This window comes from Fringilla coelebs (genome assembly GCF_963513975.1).
Source record: "Fringilla coelebs genome assembly, chromosome: 4".
NCBI classification, from domain to species: Eukaryota; Metazoa; Chordata; class Aves; order Passeriformes; family Fringillidae; genus Fringilla; species Fringilla coelebs.
The window spans coordinates 31,274,003-31,293,310 of record NC_140032.1 but is presented as its reverse complement, the minus strand read 5'-3'; the positions used below and the strand labels follow the sequence as shown (position 1 = coordinate 31,293,310).

The window sequence follows — 19,308 nt, the reverse complement described above, 5'->3', positions numbered from 1 at the left end:
CAAACTGTTAAGACCTTGAAGTTAAATGGAAAGCACTTGCAGAAACAGTTGTGAGCGCAGTTTTAAAGACCCATACAGAAAAATATGGTTTAGTGTGTCTTTAGAACAAAACACATGAAGAACTTGTGTTATTCTAACACAGCATGTAGTATAAAATAGAACCAGCTTTTGAACATTTCTCAATGAAATGACAAGATTCAATTCAAATGAAATATGCTAATATTATCTCTTAAGAAAGAGTTGCACATTAAAGAGGCACAATATAGAAAAGCTTGACATCAGCAGACCACAACGTGATCTTTGAAACAAAATGCTCTGGAACTAAAGAAACTTCCCTCATTTTGCAAAAATATGCAAGGGCTGTGTTGCACAGCTGCCTTCTGCCTACAGATCCCACTGAGCAATGTACACTGGTTATAAAGAGAACAAAGCAGGATTACTTTGAGGAAGGACTTAAAAACTATTAATAATCTGACAGGTGAAACCTAAGTTTGCATAGGGATGTACTGATCGCTACTAAGAGGTGATATGCGCCATTGACAAAACATACAATATTTAAACATAATGTTTAGATTTTAGGTTACTTTAATATCATTTTTTATTTACTGATTCTGTGTGGAATTTTAAAAATACTCCTGTCCCACAATTATAGTTACATTGACATGTTTATATAATTTTCATAAATAAAAAGTTGTATTATCCAGAGATGATATAACTTCCTTCCAGCTCTAAATGCCTATGTAGAGCAATGTAATTGCAAGCAAAATTACATGCAAAGATGTAGTAAATGAAGATTATTCGATACTTCATTTCCAAAGTATTATGCCCATATGGATTTTGCAAAAAGCAACATTAAATATTCTGCAATAGCAAAGCAATAGGTAAAATGCTGCAATTAGCTGGAAACCATCTGAAATATTACTTTCAATGAAAAAAATTGATATATACAGCAATGACTGTAAGTGGCTATAGCTAGAAACAGGACCATTTCTTTTGGTTTTCCCCCAAAAATTAATTCAATAGTTCATTTATCACTACTTAGAGCGTGTGAATGACCTTTTCTATTTCAGTACATAGGTATGCTGACTTGTGGGACTTAGTTATTTAGTTTCTGTATTTTTATTTTATTTGTAATTATAATCCTTCCAAGCCTGACACTGGTAATTTCTAACATCATGTCAAACACCACTTGTTTGTCCTTGTTTTGCCTCATGCATTTGGCATTTAGATGCATGCAAAATTCTAAGAGACTCCACGCCTACTATTGCTTCATTTTTCAAAAAAGCTATTTAACTGAAGTCCTGAAAGAGTCAAATGCTCTACAGATGTTAATGGCCCAAGGCCAGCAAATGCCTTCCAGTTTTAAGTCAGATTCAATACACTGCTTTTACGCAGTAAGATTTTCATTTCTTGTGTGTCCCTCCCCAACTTCTTGCAAATGCCATTTCCTTTCTCAAATTAAATGTAAAATTACTTACTCTGCTGTTAATCAAGATCTGTTAAATTGGTTATATCCAGTGTTTATAGCAATTACTTTGTAAGCTAAAAGCTCTGTATGGCATATTGTTGTTTCTCATGTACGCACTCAGAATTCAGAATTTCTTTTGCCTGTCACTCCATTTTAACTGTTCATCAGCTCTTAGAAGAATCCAATGCCACATCAGCAGTTAAACTTCAGTCATCAGTATTTTAGCAGTGAGTGGAGTTTACACACTGGCAGCCATAAATCACACCTTCAAATTTGATTTTGTATCAAAATTTTTAACCCCCAATTTAAGCCTGATCTGAAATGCATCTTTTGAGGGATAGTCCTGAGGGTTATTTTACCAGATTAGTGCATTTGGGTGGGCCAGGAATTATGGGGGAGATAAAAATTAGGATCATGCACCAGCAGTTGCAGAGTTTGAACTAATCCACACTCCTCAATCTAATACACCACGGTGAGACTCCAACAACAGCAGCATAATTTGTGCTTATCCCACGAGCAGGGCAAAAGAAAGACAATGCAAGGGAAGTCTTTGTGCTTGTTTGTAACAGAAACCACAGTCTCTGATCCTGCCAAGCCTAACAGAGAGAGGAAGAGAAAGATATGAAAAACAATCACAGATACAGCAATCACAGAAATGACAAATGCGAGACTACTATGCCAGTTCTTCTGGAGAAGACTGCTGTGGGGTAAATGTTTATAATGATCACTTAGCTTTACAAAATATTACAATAACAAATTCATTTAAGGAACAAAAAGTACACTGTGCATTCCCAAGAAGAACTAAATGAATCACATAACTCGGAGGAAAAGAAGGGGTGAGGGTTAAAGTAATTTTCTGACCTTCCAATTCTTGGTTGTTCTAAAAGACAAAGCAGATTATGGTTTAACTATGACAGCTCAGGACATCTGCATACATTCAGCTATGCCAGCAGCAGCACTGGATAGGTTATCTGCATTCACCAAGGCCCTGTAATAAGCCTTGCCTAGTCCCCAGGCTACCCCAACACACTGTATGATGGCATCTTTGAATGCATTTTTGGATGGGGGGGACAGAGGAAGTGTGGATGGAAAAGCCTCTTGCTGTCTTCTTGAATGCCAGCTGAATTTGTGTTTCCTCTATTTTTTGTCCTAAGAAATTCCTGCCTTCTATCCAGCATTCTGTAATCGCTACAAGTGAACCTGCTCAATATTTTTACTGCAAGTAGGTGAATTTAATAAATTTACAGCAGAATTCTCCAAACTGTTTATGGTGGTTATCAGCACCAGAGGCAATGGCGCCACAGCTATGATTGCAGAAAGCTCCTTCTGGGAAACACGTTGCTGTCTTTGAAGATTCATGGTCTAGAAAAATCACTCACAATTGTCACCTCTTAAGAAAAGGCATTTCTCAAAGGAAACTGCTAAACTTGGTCCTTCTACTATCAAATTTACTCTATTTGACCTATCAAGCCTCCAGACATGCAGACAGCTCAATAAAGATTCTGTTTAAAATCCTTAACATCGATAAGAAACATCTTTTCTTCTGGCTAAAAGCAGAAGACAACATATAAGACATTAGAAAAGATAACAGAAAAACACATGCACTGCACAGAAGCTGAACAAGAAGAAATTGTATTTGTAGCACAGATCTCCATGTACAGAAAAGACAGCAGCAACCCACTTATTGCTCTTTGAGTGCCTGAAGGGAAGGTCAATGATTAGGGTTGGTAATACAGACACATCACTGTCCAAGTCCAACAGTCTTTAATCGGTAAATAAAGCCTTTCCTTTCTATCTGGAAGAAAAGGGAAGCTCCTCTATAATCATGGCTCTATTCACACCAACCTCAGCTAAACTGTACTTTCATATATATTCAGGTTCTGGGCTGGGGAAAGAAACTAGATGGGAAAAACAGGCGGGGATAAACTACTTTACTATGAATTAGACAATACTGTCACAAAAGGCTTCTGCACTTTGAAGTGAACTTATTAGTCCCACTGTAAAGAATTGCCACCATCAGAGAGCCTTAGGAAAAAGGTAATTTAAAAACATTGATTTGTCTAAGGTTACTGCTTTTTGGAGATTGCTAAACAATCTCTACTTTCACCAAAACTAAAATAAAAGTATTTGGGGCAATACAAAGAGATGTTATAATCTAAACCTTGTTTCTATAAGTATACTATGCAGAAAAATCAGCTTAGTTTCTTGGATATTGTACAACTGGTCATCCACAGATCTTCCAGGCGGAGGGGAACCACAAAATTTTAAAATGGTTGTCTTTAAATTTCAAGTACAGTAATCATTTCATGTAGTGATTTTGGAGGAGCTTGTAAAGAGGAGTAATTCAGATGAGTAGTATTAATACTTTTCTTGTAATAAAGTCATGTATGCAGGGGCTTAGTTTCTGTTTTCATTTATTTAGCTGCAGGAACATCTTATAACTTAAAAGCTGTTGGTTCAGACTACAGTATAGTAACACACCACCTTTACACCTAAGCCACCAAACAACATGGCTCTGTGAATATCAGAATTCACTTCTATTTTAGACAAAGTCCCTAATTTAAACAAACCATGTTCATTGTCTAGGATTAAAAAAATGGTGAGAAAAAAACCCAACAGCTTCCCCATCCTCCAGCTACATGCTCTTTTTAAGTGCTTCATCAGAAAGTTCATTACCTGAGTGCTGATAGATCTGGTTCCATCTGTTGCTTCTACTGTCAAGTTGTAATTTGATTTCTGTTCTGCATCAAGAGGTCTTGCAACAATGATAGTTCCTGTGCCCTTGTCCACATCAAATCGACTGTCATAGTTGCCACCTTGTTCAGGAAATTGTGAGAGGGAGAAGTTAATAAAATGCATTATTGCATCATCATTTTTATGTATGATAATGTTCTGCCTTCCAATGCTTAATGAAGGTGGAAATATATATACATATATTTATACATACATTTAGTTTAAATACTTTAAGTTTTTTTCCTGGTAACATGATACGCTGCTAATAGATATTTAAAACTGAGTAGTTTTTGGACAAAGCTGACTTGCCCAACTCATGGAAAGTCAGCAGGGACATTCTTATTAGCAAGATTCTCTACTTAAAAGAAAAAAAAAATCCATGGAATTTAATGATTCCATACAGCAGGAAATTGAGAATTACTGCATCAAATGCAATAGTTCCTTTTGGGCAGATTATCAGCTAGTAAGTGAAAAACATACTTTTTATCAAAATACATTAAAATCCCATTTGACATACAGTCAAATTTTTGTCTTTTGGAGCAGAGTACATATTATTATATTCATATATGACTATAGATAAAGCTGAAAATGCTGCAGTACCGCCAAAGGATTAGCATCTTAACGTTGAGTATCTAAGGAATTTACTATCTCAGTTTTACTGAGATAGACAGGATTCAGAATAGTGTTAAATGTTTAAATGCCCAATGTTTAAATACAGCCAAGTTCTTTTTCTGAAGCAAATTATCTTAATTTCCCTTGTGAAACTTTCAAATTACACTTTGAAATATAGTTAAATAACTGTGTAGATCAATAGCTACACTCAGTTGCTTAAACATTTAATTGATCATTATCCTGCCATATGGAGCAGACTGTCCTGAGAATGCAATGTCCATTAAGTCCAAATACTATTAGTGATGATGAATACTGCCATTTAAGTACAATTGCTTTAGACCTCTCAATAAACTGCCTAAAATGGAAGAATCAATTCTTATTTTGGTCAAGCCAGTGCTAGATATGGCAAACCAATTTTTCCTAATTATGGGCATGTGTTTTTGTAATTGTATTTTACAAGGCTAGCAGATAGCATTCAGATATCATCTGAGTGCTTTTTTTTCCTTTAACAAGATTATGCATGCTAAGCTTTGCAAATCACTAAATGCATTTTATGAAAAGCCACGGTTAGAAGTGAGAGGGTGAAGTTCCAAAGGTTGCAAATTTGAACTTAGTCCAAGAAAAAAACAGTAAATACTGAAATGAGCCCCCATTCACATGTAAAAAGGATTTCACCTTTAGAAGATTCCACTGCATGACAAACATATCAGTTTAGGAAAGATGGGCTGGATTCTGCTTCACTGGATTTGAGATATTTGATAATGACCAACATCACATAATTTTTCTAGTTCAATTGAAAGCCAACTCCTCTTACTGGCCCAGCAGCAGTTTCTGAATCACTCAAATGGATAGAAACTGGACATCATGAAAGGCAGCAGCTTTTTTCTTAACAGAATATTTTTAATGGGCTTTGTGCAGTATGTCAGTTTTAGAAGGTGAATCTAGTTTTTCCTTTTATAGATGGCAGGCAAAACCATTTTCTCAGATGTCTCAATGAAGTTCTCTACATTTTAAGGGAAGAGTAAAGTGAATGAGCATGAACTGGTTCAGTTTTCCTGACACAAGGACAAGCTCTCTAACCAACATCTTCCCCTTCCTTACCAAGAAAATCACCAGGGCCTTGCCCATATTTGTGGTAGTAGTAGTGATATCTGGTGATCCGCTGAAGCAGAACTCAACCCAAACTTCTGCATCTAGTACACTGGAAGTGTAACAGCAACAATTTTGGCCAAAGCCAAAACTGGATGCTCAGAATTGATGCTGTATAAATGTAATGATGACAAAACAAAACAAAAACGAACCTGTCACAAATGCAACCGTGAGCACTTTGATTTCCGAAGGGTTAATAAAATAAATAGTTTATAAATGTACGCTTTCATTTCAGATCTCATAATCTGGTAATAAATTATGTGATCTCAGCAGATACCTTCTGCTGTACAGTTCAGGTCACAAGCCATCTGTAAGATGTAAAATACTTCACTAGCAAGCTTGTCTCCTGGCTCAGCCAAAAAGAAAGAAAGCATGGAAAGCAAGCACAGAACACAAAGGAAAGCTGTCAATCAAATTCATTCATGCTATTAGAAACAGTAAAAGAGGGTGGTAAAGTGACCACCTGCAATAGTAGCCCATAACTTTACAACATGATCATATATCAAATTTTCCAAAACACTTTTACTAAGAAAACCGTCAAAATAAAATGGTTTATTTTACAATGTTTGGACAAGTTATGCTCTTTCCCAATGGAGTTTTCTGTATATGTCTTTCTACAAAGAGCAGGAAAAGAGAATTCATTTTCTGCATTAGGCATACAATAAAAATATGTGAATGTCCAACTGTGCTGCATACTTAGAAGGAGCAGATCAAAATAATACTATCAATCAGAATTCTATTCAGATGTACACACTGTTCACAGTGCATAGCAATTGAACCACGCTAAGAACAATAGGAAAGTACATCCCCAATTTAATTAACAGATTTTGCTAATAAAAGGCCCCAGAAAAAAAATCACTGCTGTACTGTGTTCAGACTCCAAAAAACCTGTAAGGCCTATTCTATCTACTCTCTTTCATCGCCATGAACTGCTCACCTTTCCCTGACAATGTCACTTCCTTAACCTTTCCTTTAATGGACTCATTTCAGTCTACAGATATTTGTTTGCTGTGGATGGATAACCCTAATTTGAACTGGAGCACACTATACCTTCTCATTTTTCCTACTCACTTATTTTTATACTTTCTGCTCTTCTACTCCCATATCCTTGAGTGTGCTTGGGAGAACAGTGAAAGAGCAGCCTCGGTTCCAAAATATCTCAAATGCAGAACTTTGCTCCTATGAGAATGCAAGAAAGCATCCTCAACTTTTTAGTCCCTCTAGAGAGTTGGACAGATCTGTAATCCCTAGGTTTGTCTAAACACCAACATTTTTTATCAATTATAATCTATTTGGACAGGAACTTTTTTTTTTTTCAAGAATACATTAAAAAGAACCATTATAAAAAATTCTGTGTAAGTATTTAATGCATTAGCAATGATTATCATTATCATCACAGATTGTTCATGCATGAAGCATGATTTTAGGGAAGAATTGTATCTGTTTGCATGTGCTTGAAAATTTTTTGAAACCAAACTTAAGTATTTGGCATTTATATATTCCTGCTACTTGTGTTAGTTTCATAAACTTTATTTTTAACTGTTGCTGTTCTCAGTACACTTCAGGAAATACATACCAGCAAAACAGATGTTTATAATACTTAAATTATTGAGAAATAAATTAAAGTAATAAATAAATTAAAATAATTTAAAATATGCTCTTCCCAGCAACTTAACATCATAATCATGGCTAAAGTTTTCAGTGGTAACCAAGACGAAAAAGAGCCTTTTCTTGCAAATGTAGTAGAAAAATCACAAATCTATCATAAATCTGGTAGACTGACCGAAAGAGTTCACTTTAGACTAGGAGCAGTTCACTACAAGGCACCTCTCCTGAACAAAGCTATGCCATTCCCCTTGATTCTAATAGATTTAACACACAACAGAACTTGGTTTTACTATCAGCTATGCAGTGAACACTCTGTGTATTACTGCTCATCAGTGCTCAGAGTCTAGTGACTAAGTCTAAACTTCAAAAAAGTACTATTAATTTTGTTACCACATCAACATATAGTCATATTACTGGTTAGAAATACCCTTTCTATACAAGAGGTTGTTAAGATACAATTTAGTAGAAAGAATATGTACAGGAAGAAGATTGCTGGGGTTAGGAACATTGCAAGCTTTCCTTTTAGTACTGAATCAAAGGACAGCAAACTGAGAAGCAGCCCAGAGGAGAAGAAATCCATGTGAACAGTAAAATCTCTTTTTGAGCGTACAATCCTGCTTTGCAGAAAACTAGCTTCCTATTTCCTTTCCTGTCATACAGTCTGTGAGACTGACTTCATTAGTTTTCATTTCAGTGACACAATAGTCAGAAATCAATTTTAAAACTGCAACACAGCAGATATTTTGCAACTTAATTTTAATCTTTGATACAGAGTGGCATTGATAAAAATTAAATATTTTTGACTTATAAAACACGCATCTGCATTTAAATAATGTCAAAACCTTGCATTATTTAGAAGAGTGATTAAAACCAAGCTGCAATGAGCCCTCCAGTATCTCAGACTCCATGCATTTGTTTCTAATAATAAAGGCCCTTAAGGCATCCTTACCCGTTATGTCAAACCAAAGTGGTGTTCCAAGAGGTTCAACAGCTATTACACCAATCATGTGAGCAACTGGGTCACTTTCCATCACCGTAAAAGAAAAAAATGATTCCTCAAAATAAATAGGCTCTGTGGGTGGGACAGGCTTTGGAATCCATTCTATGTGAAGCCGTGTAGTCGAAGATTTTTGTGGGCGACCATTATCTACAGCTTTAATCTGTGAAACAGACACATCTTTTAGGCTACAGGATCACATAAATCATTATGTCACATAAATAGAAAGCAGTAATAAGCTCCAAGCATGTTTGCTCGTGTGAGATATTTCCAAAAAGGTTAAGTGTCTCTCAAAGTGCCACTTGCCCTTCATTATCTGGGCAGCAAATGGAGAAAAAGTATGCAGCACCTGATAGCAGCACAAACTGTTACCATAAATTCACTTTTATTTTGCTTTCTTCCTGGAGGTGAGTCAAAGTGATTGTTTATGTTCCCTCATCACATAAATTATCTGCCAAGTTCTGGGAAAGAACAGCAGTTCTTAATACACAATACAAACATCTCAAATCATCCCTTAATAAAAACCAAACAAACACACAAAACAATACTTCTGGATTTGCTAAAGCTTTCTTCCTTCAGATACTGCAGTCACTCACCTGTCAGCTACTGAATAAGAAATGAACAGATAAAAGAAGACATTACATATTCATGATATACAGGATTTTCACTCACTGAAAGGATATCGTAGTCCCTTGCTGCAGAAAACTTCTTTGATGAAACCACTCCAGTTTTTGGTTCAATAAAGAATTTGCCATGTTCATCACCATCTTCAATGCTGTAGGAGATCTCTGCATTGGGGCCCTCATCTTTATCTGCAGCAATAACTCGATAGATCGGCTCTCTCCTAGCAGCTCTCTCTCGCTCGGGCTTACCCCGCTCCGGAAGCCGAATTTTGTAGAATTTTTGCAAGAATTGAGGCTTGTTGTCATTCTCATCTAAGACCTTCACAATCACCCGTGCAATTGTTGATTTTGCAGGAGTACCGTTGTCTGTTACTGTCACCTGTTTTTATTAACAAGGGTAAAGTTAGAGCTCAAACTTGGTCCTTCCAACAATGCTCCTCCCTAAATGAGGTTTTCCTACAACTGCCAAAACAACTGTACAGTTATCCCCTAACTTCAGTTAAATCACTTGCCTAAAGCTATTAGGTGAGTATTTACAAAAGGTACTCAAAAATATATTCTGCTATTATCTTAATATTTTGACACATTAAATGCAACATGAAATGCAAATATTCACGCTCATCTCTAACAGATGGTATGATTTCCACATATTTGAATATCAGTTCCCTTTAGTACTTGTAATGGAACACCACCACATACCTTTCAGTTCACAAAAAAACTCAACCACACCCAATGAGAAAATCAAAGCATATCCCAAATGAGGAAATTACAAGGGGAATGGGATAATATGTCAATTTACATAAAATTAGCATTGCCCTGAACCAAGCAAATAACAAAGGCAAATTTGAGAAACATCTATTTGATTTGAATGCAACATCAGTTTTGAAGGCATTACTGACATAATCAAGAGTACACTAAGATATGAGAGAATAACATGAAGCTAATCTAAAATAACTGCATAAGAAAGCGTGAATTGGAACTCAGAAAACACAAACTGGGAATAAAAAAAATGGGGCATATTAGTTACTATTACATAAGCAGAAGTGCAATCAAAGATCAAATTTAATAGTAAAAAGGAATAAATCCACCAACCCATCTGGTCAACATATCAATGCTCAATTAATTAGCTCAGCATTGGGTCTGTCCACCATTCTGTGCATTTCTGGGTTTCTTTCTAGCCTATTATCAGAGTTGTAAAGACAAAACTAACACATGGGAAAACTGCTACTTTAGGCCAGTCTGTCTGTCCGTATTGCTCTGTAGTTAAGAGTTCTTCTATCACATACTTCACAGACTTTTAGTTAAAACTTTAACAACCAGTTGGGATTCAAAATGAACAAAGAATTATAAATTACACCAGCAGGCAATAAACAATGTTCCAAACTAAAGAGCAATGAGCTTAAACTGCTATTTTATACAGAAGGATGAAAGCAGGAGGATTTATGTACCACTACGTGACATTGTAATCCTAAAAATAAACTTTCTGAGTTCTGTACATGTTAGCTTAAGGTTATAAAGTTAAGCTTAAATTAGCATGACTGCTAGCAGACAACTGACCATAACATTACACCATGAGTGTGACTTCTGGCATAAGTTTTGGCCCAGAACAAGCAGCACACACACACGTTGTTTAGCTGCAGCCTGAGAATTCACACAATTCAGACACAATTTTCAACATGTGGTCCCCCTGTTCCAAGGATAAGTTGTAAGCAATCAAAGCCATATGGGCCATGCCACCTCAGGATCAGAAAACAATCCACAGCTCCTTTTATTTACTGTATAAATCTCATTTTAAAAATCCAGTATAATATACAGAGAAGTAAAAATCATGATTTACCCATTTTACAACCAATATACATAGCAGTGGTCAAGAGATAAGACATAATGGACATGAAGCGCTTTGGGAAACTGAGACAACCTGATCTGAGGAGGCAATTTGAAAAGAGGATTTACATTTACAGGAATGTTATGTCTAGTACCAAATCAGATTTGCCATTTAATTAATTTTGTTACTATTTCTTCTAGAAACACACTGCAGAAGAAATTCTGCCCCATTGCTACTTAGGTACAAAGCATTCTTTTCAGAGCTGATACAGAATTTTAAATAATGATAAAAAAATTGGTCCCACGGCTGCATTAATCCAGCTCAAAATACACCAAAGGGATACAAAAGGCCCAGGAAGACTGCACATATACTGCAATTATGCAAAAGGATAGTTTGTGCTACCAGGGAATTAATACATTCATCTCCACGTCTCTGCAGTTATTGCACTCCTATTGGAACACCTTTCTACAGAGCTCCTTTCATGAGTTTTGAGTAAGTCTAGGGGTGCTTCTCTGTCCTTAACATTAATTTGGCCAACTCCCATTGCAGTCTTTTATCTGTCATCCAGGACAAGAGGCACAATAAACATTCCAGATAAATCTTAGGACATAAGGATCATTGTGAATATTAAGTCTTCACTACAGGAGAAGTACCACACCATTACACTGCTTGAACACTGTGAAACTGGATGACTTAGGGTTCTCTATGTCTGCTTCTCTCCTTTCAGCTTGTCTGACAGAGAATGACAAAAGCTCTTAAATAAACTCCAGGCAATTAATTAAGCGTAGTTAAATAAAAGCATTATGTCACAAGTTTCATGCTCTTGGATTCGGGCTTTACAATGCATGTCTTGCAACTGATGTGACTGGTAAACATGTTATGCAGAAAATAAGGCTACTCACATACCATCCTTTTGTATTCTCTGTATTACAAAAACGTTCTGCACTTTTTTTGCAGAAGCCTATACTCAGCAAAAGTTAGGCTGAAATAGCTATTCCAATAATTACACTGGAAGATAAAAAGAGGAATCACACTCCTTTTAACAATCATGCCTTTGTACCATTTGAATGTAAATCTTTGTTTTGAGATATAGAAAAAAAAATTGCATTCAATATGTACCTTTACTCATTTTTAGCAAAAAAAGCCTCAACACACAGTTTTTATAAGATAGGTGGTTATCTGCATTACAACATAATGAACACAGAAGGAAATTCCTTCTGAAATCCAGTTTTTTAAATTCTTCATAGAGTAATCAAGCCTGGCAAACTTAATTCTCTGTAAAAGAGCAATGAATTTACAGTCACTGTTTTTCAGCAATCTAAATAAATAATTTACCTCCAGTATGTGCTCTCCCTGCTGCTCTCGATCTAGTTTTCTGGATGTGGTTGTAATTAGCCCTGCAAACATAAGAGAATAATTAATCAGATCCCCCAAGAAAATCATCTGAATGAAGGTTAGGTTAAATCAGCAGTTACTGCTATCCTCTATATTAATTTCTTCTTAGGTGGCCACTTCCATTTTTGTAGAATTTATGCTTTCATTAAGGGAAGGGATGAGGAGTTTCTGATACTTAAAAGCTGTGAAAATATTCTTTACAATCTGAAAACTAAGCCGTCGTAACACTTAAACACAGTCCAGTGTTCCAACACATCTGTGCGTGTTATGTTTCTGACAGAGTAATGAATGCAATTCTCCCACACGAAATCTTGTTTTCATATGCCTTTTTCAAAGGGTGGTGACAGACCTTATCTGAATTAATTACCTATCTCTTCTGGAAAAACGCCTATTTGTAATACTAGTGATAAAGGCAAAAGAAGGATAACCTGAAGAGTTACAATAATAAAAAAATAGAAAAAGCAGAGCAATATGTCTGTGTTCACCTAATTTCACAATGAAAAGCGGTCAAACAGTTGCTGTTGACAATAGTAGAGAAGAACCACAAGTTTTTGATGCATGATATTATATTTTATCACAAGACTTTGATACACTCCTGATGCAAGATTAGGAAGGCATGATGGGTTTTGCTTTAAATGAAGGAGGTCAAAGAGTAAGAAGTAACAAAAAGACAGTGAAATCTAATACAGAGGGATCTTATTTGAATTCATTCTCCCTAACAGTTAGTTCAGAATTTTAACTATTGAGTTTGATGAAAAGTAAACTTGCTCAACTCTCAATTATTGCAGAATGATTTGCTATTGTGTGAGTAAACTGTGCCACAGATGCAGCCACATGTGCAGTTTCTTTGCTGCACAAAGCAAAGACAAGACATTAACCTTTTCACAGGTACAAGTTGGCCCTACAAACACCATTGCCGAGTTCACATGGGACTGAGCCTGTGCTAGTAAATCTTGCTAGACCCAACCTGGCCTTTTCATGAAGCAAACACTAAGGTTTGGATTTGCCCAGCTTAAGCAACTATTGAGCAAACTATCCCATGTTCTCTGAAGCAGCAACCCAGAGGAAAATGCAATGTCAGAAGACATTTTATCCAACTATCCCAGCTTTTGACAGAGAAAGGAAAGCATTGCCACCTTGATCCTTAATTGTCAAACTGGAAAACAGGGAAGCAATTACCCAATGAAGGATGAAATAGAGATCAAAATACAGGTGGCATACTTCATGTTCCATTTTCTAACTACAGAGTAATTTTTTATAAATATGACCTTATATAAGGAAAATTAAAATCCACTTATAAAGTTTTCAAAGCTTGTCTGCTACAATAAAAAAGCCTTCAATTTTCTCTCAGCTGATAAAAAGCAGAGTATGGAAGAAAAGCAATCAAGACTTCAATTTCACTTAAAAGAGAAAGGCCAAGAGAAACAGGATTGTATACACAGGTGCATAGCTACTCAGTGCTTCTGACAAAAACAGCTGTAGTCTACTTACACCAACCAAACAGCCTGCACTAAATAATATGAACAAAACCGATATAAGGTGATATTACAGCTGTCAAATGTTCAAACAACTATTCTGCAAAAAACAGATAGTGCAAATAACAGCTGTTCCAATTATGGTCAAATCTGCCCTTGTTTTTCCTGCAATTTTGTTTGCCATCATATCAAATCCATTATTTATCTAGTATTCTTGACAATGATATGTCATGTTCTCCTGCTTTACATTTTCATGCTTTTACAGCACATAGAAGATACATTTGCTACTGTTAGGATATATCTTTTGGTATTATGAAGTAATTGTCCTTAGTTACAAAGAAAGGGGGAATGAAAATGAAAACATACAAAACCCCAAAACAAACAAACCAAACAAACAACAAGGAAAAAAAGCTGCATTATTACTGTGAATTTAGGAAGGGGCAGGGGAAGAAAGAGAAAATGATGTGACAGTCGTCTATTAACCTTCTTGAGGTAATACTTTCACGTGGATATTACAGAGCTGTGAACAATGACAACTGAAAATATTTATTGTCACATATTCTAAAAAGCTTTACTTTTCTGCCCAAGTCTGGATGACACATTTTCTTTTCACAGACACTATTACAAACAGACTAGGACTGTTAATTGGAAGTGAACAAGTGGCACAGCTGCCACCTCATCTGCTTCCTTCCAGGAAAGGGACTTGCAGGTGACTTCAGAAAACTCAAGTTCTCCTAAAACCTCTTTCTACTGAGTAGCTCTGTAAAAAGCCAGCACATGCCCTTCCATGAAGCATTAATCTCAAGGCTCACCACAGTTACCAGAGAAAAGCGTAGATGGCAGCATAGCCATTAAAGGCTATGTTGAACTACTGTTGAACAGCTGAGCTGAAAATGGGGAAAATCTCAAAAAACAGGAAAAATAAAGCAACCTAGCAGAAATACCTCATGATGCTTGCATTTCCCTGAATATTCAATAGTTAGTCTACATCATCTGACAATAATAAGACTCCATCTCTCACAGAAGCAGCAAGTAGAGAATTACACGAGATCAGAAAAATGACACATTTCAATAGCTTCCTATCCATTTTATTTTTCATCAAGAGCCATGAAGACTGGAGCCACTCCTAAAGATGGCAATTAATACTCAGAGAAAAGCAAATATCAATCAAAAAACTGTTCAAAAGCTTTTACTTCAAGCACCCAAAACAAAATTCTACCATGTAACACTACTTTACACACTAGTGATTCTTAAAGGAAGTCTTGCTCCAGATAAAATTCCTGCTAATGAAGTTGGTCAATACAACGCAAATGGGTAAGCAGAAAAATATCCAGCAAGAACAAAATATCCATGCTTAGATTTGTTAAAACTTCCAGTCTTTTCAGCCAAGCATGCCACACTTCTGTTAAAACACTTCAGACCAGTAACAGAAGGGCTTAGTCTTCACCATATATATCCTGTATATTCAGCAGAAACTAATGCCAACAAAGGAAATGTAACACTTCTGGATTTAGAATCACATACACATGCATGACATTCTTTTTATTTAACTCTTTACTGATAGACACTTTCCTAAGTGCAAATTTAGCTTCAGTGAAGTGTCTCACTTCAGCTTAAGACTATAAAAGGTTTGATTATTACAATCACTAAATTTTTCTATTTTTGCCAGGTTTTTCTATATTACAGAATGTTTAATGCTGCACCAGCAGATTTTATTCATTGTTGAAGAGCTTTCCTGAACTACAGCTGTGATAATAAGGTCAAGTGTTCCTATGCACTGTAACTGCCTGTTAAGAGGGTTGGGGACAATCTTTGGACCTAATGTAAGTCAGCTCCCTGCTAGAAAACCCACCTCTTTTCTCTGTTCTTAAGTTTTTTTAGATGGAGCTCCTTCTCTTTTCTGTAACACTTTGTATATATCCTTGCTGTGCCCCTCCCTCTACAAAAATAAATTCATGGCCACATTTTTGCACACGCCACATCCCCAAAGGAGGGGCAAATAAAAGGTTTTAATTAAGCTCTGAAGAAGTCTCTAAAACATTCAGTTTTGAAATCTTTGTTATTAGGTGGGGAGAATGTCTTTATTGCTGAATGAAATAACAGCATGTGTGAGCACACTTGTGACAAACCATTCTATTTCAAAGCAAAACTGACTCAGAGCACTATTTTGTAGTCATATTCTTACATTCTGTTTCTGATACCTTTTATCAGCCCTCCTCTCACAAAACCAACAGGAACAATAAGCTCCAGTCTGATTATTATTTCACCTCAAATCAATGTCACTATGGCAAGACAGGTCAAGCATTCTTGAGAAATGCAAGTTTATAAAAAACCTTTCTAAGATAATGATGAGGAAATGGTATCTCTAGTGAACTGGTGCCATTTTTGTATTTAGTAATATTTAAGAAGTTGCCTCATCAGAAACATTTCCAGAACAGCAGTTTAATAATTTAGAGAGTCTTTGGATAAATCATAGCTGTTCTGCCTCACTAGCTGGAGAGTGACTATAATCAACTGAAACTAACTGTAAACATCAGTAACAAACAAAAAAAACCAAAACCCTGCACGAGTAGCAAATACAACTCTATTCTCTCTTCATTCCTAATCTGAGTTTACATTCTGGGGATACCTGCTGTCTATTTGATGTCTACCCAAAAACTAAGAGAATCACAACTGCATTTAGATAAAACTTACTTCAGGTTTCTATTTTAAATAATAGCAAAACAAACATACAGAAATGCAACTCCAGCATACAATTATGTAAATCTGAATAAAATTCTGCATTTGGAATAGAAATTAGCACCAGAGATCAGATATTAGCAGGGATTTATTTCACAGTGGTTCCCATCATATTATCTCTGTTCCTGAAGACTAGCACATGAACAATTTTCATTCAATGCTGAAATGACAACATCCTTTAAAAACATAGGATGTTAGGTGGGCACTCTGTTAAGAATTATCTATTAGCTATCTTTATGGCATGGATGATCACAGTCATGACAGAAGTTGCATCAGAAAAAGTCATCTTTGCAAGGGGAGGAGGAAGGCTCAAAGTTTTTATTTTGCTGCGCATACATCATGCATCCCCATGCATTTGTGCTTTCACAAATACCTGCAGACTTTCCAACTGCACATTCAGATTGAGATGATGAAGATTCTGGAGATGGGAGGGAGTTTGCCTGCTAGACATGGCTAACCCCCACAATGAACCAAAAGACTAAAGCAGATGCCAAGTGTATTATGCTGCCTCTAATGAGTTTGAACTGACAGGCTTGATTTGAGTTAGAGTAACACTATTTGCATTACAGCATACAAAAATAAATACAGTTTCTCTGATCTTTGAATGCATTGGCACTGAAGAATTAAGGAAGCAGCTACAAATTTTTTTATTACTAACTTCAACAGATACAGGTCATAAACTAAGTATGAGGGAGGACATATTTGGTCAAGGTGGCTTTTGTCCTCTGTGTTAAATGCAAACCAAAACTAACCAGCAGAAGTGGTTGCTCTGGATTGCATCAGTCAATTATCACTTAAACTCTCAGTCATGATTACTACAACTTAGTCAATTATTATTTTAGCTCTCATTCCCCCACTTCAGCCCTCAAACCAACAAATTACTAGTGAATGTTAAAGGGTTTTCTCTTTTTTTTAACATATTTTTCTGCTTTCAGATCTGTTTAGAAGGTCTTAATATGTAAATCAGTCTAAGATTTTAAAGAAGTATGGATTTTACATTCACATATGGCAGTAATGGCAATCATGTTAACTACTGCATAACACAGCCCGAAAGCACCGAGCAAATGATGGCAAATATTCGGTAAGTTGAACACCAATTATGTCTCTTCAAGTGACAGAGATACTGTCTCACTTCAAGAGGGTTTCCTACTAATCTTTGTCATTTAAGAAGTAGTGTATCATATCCAATTCAAGACAGCTTTCCCTTCTAGACAGTGGCATATATCATTCTTTTGTATGACAGACTAAAAAGTTCACAGAAATCAGCACAGAAGTTCAAGGTGTGATCAAATCATGTCTCAGACATCTCTCATAATACAGTGAGTGTAAGTCTATCTGTTAAAATGATCTCTTATGAGATCATTTTAAATTTCTTCCGATATCTCAGCATTTTCCAAAATATGAACAAAAAGACTGATAAAACAATAATCCATTATTATTTAATCACATGAAGATGACTTTTTTTCAGTCTTCTTTCAACTGATTCAAAAAAGGCCCACATTTTCTTTCTGAAGATGTTCAGATAAGCTTCTTGGCAAGACTATAGTCAAACTTTGTTTTCTATGTAAGCCAAAAATCATCTTCAAAACCAAACCAAATGAACAGGTTAATAAAAGCAGGTCAATAAAAATTAGTAGCAGAGGGATTGAAGAAGAGATTCCAGCTTTGCAGCTGGTAAAAAATAAACTCTTGTGAGGCATGTAATGACTGATGATGACTATTATAAGCTACAAAGTCTAACATATTGCCACTGTCCTACATCACCATGAAAGCAGACTGCTGAGTTAAAAAACAAACAACATAGTGCTAACAAGCTATCATACTGGAGCAAGTGTATGATAAAGGAAGTGAACTTTGGCTTACATATTCTTAAAGATAATTCCTTAGCAATTTCACTTGCTTTTCATTCCTAAACTTTTCCTTGTTCTATGCACCTTAATAACTCTTATCATAACCAGCAACAGAATTGTCATCACTAAGTTTCTAATGCTGAAATATGATTGTAAATATACACTCCCAAGAGAAACTAGGATTATCATTTAAAAGCACTGTAAATGGCTGCAAATGCCTCTTCTGCTCAAGCACAACACTTAAAAGCAATCACTACTGTTCTTTCAACAAAGTTCTCAAAAATGGCACCACTTTTCAAGAAGAATTGAGAGCCTGGGTTCCTCTTTCCATTCTCCTAGCCATATACACTCTCCTTTAGTTCTGCTGTTGCTTGCTTGTTCTCTCTGGCCTCTTGAATTTTACCTATTTTGCTATGCAGCTCTTTAGGTAGAACAAAGATTCATTCTGCCTAGCAAAGTGCACCGCCTGTGGCTAGGAGACTTTTCTGGATAGTCTAAATGCACTTTTGGGGCTAATGGACTTATTTTCTACTTCATATATAAACTTCCTGATGAGGGTAATTACACAAACAAGTTACAATACCCTAGCTTTAAAAAAATTAAAATGCAAACCTACTGCAGTACACTGATGAAGCCACTGCTCCCTTTTTTGTTAAGTATAGCATGACAGCACTCAACTAGTACAGTCTTCCACAGTTTTGGTGCCTTTTCCCCTTCAATTCCCATGTACAGCCATTCAAGCAAAAGCCAACAGGACACTCCCACAGTGTACAGACACCTAAGTAAACTCCAGACTGAAAAGTCTGAAACACATTAAGAACTACAGGTAACACC

At 36.0% G+C, this 19,308-nt stretch overlaps 1 protein-coding gene across 4 annotated transcripts in view; it reads right to left on the bottom strand.

The window, feature by feature from the left end:
• The window catches only part of FAT1 (FAT atypical cadherin 1), a 101,168-nt gene that overhangs the window by 37,404 nt on the left and 44,456 nt on the right, over positions 1-19,308 (bottom strand). For all 4 annotated transcript variants that reach the window (XM_084204147.1, XM_084204144.1, XM_084204146.1 and 1 more), the window contains exons 4-7: positions 12,351-12,412; positions 9,240-9,569; positions 8,520-8,730; positions 4,145-4,284 (exon numbers count right to left, since the gene is read on the bottom strand). In XM_084204147.1, coding sequence (XP_084060273.1) covers positions 4,145-4,284; positions 8,520-8,730; positions 9,240-9,569; positions 12,351-12,412 — 743 coding nt within the window. The remainder of the gene's footprint in view (positions 1-4,144; positions 4,285-8,519; positions 8,731-9,239; positions 9,570-12,350; positions 12,413-19,308) is intronic.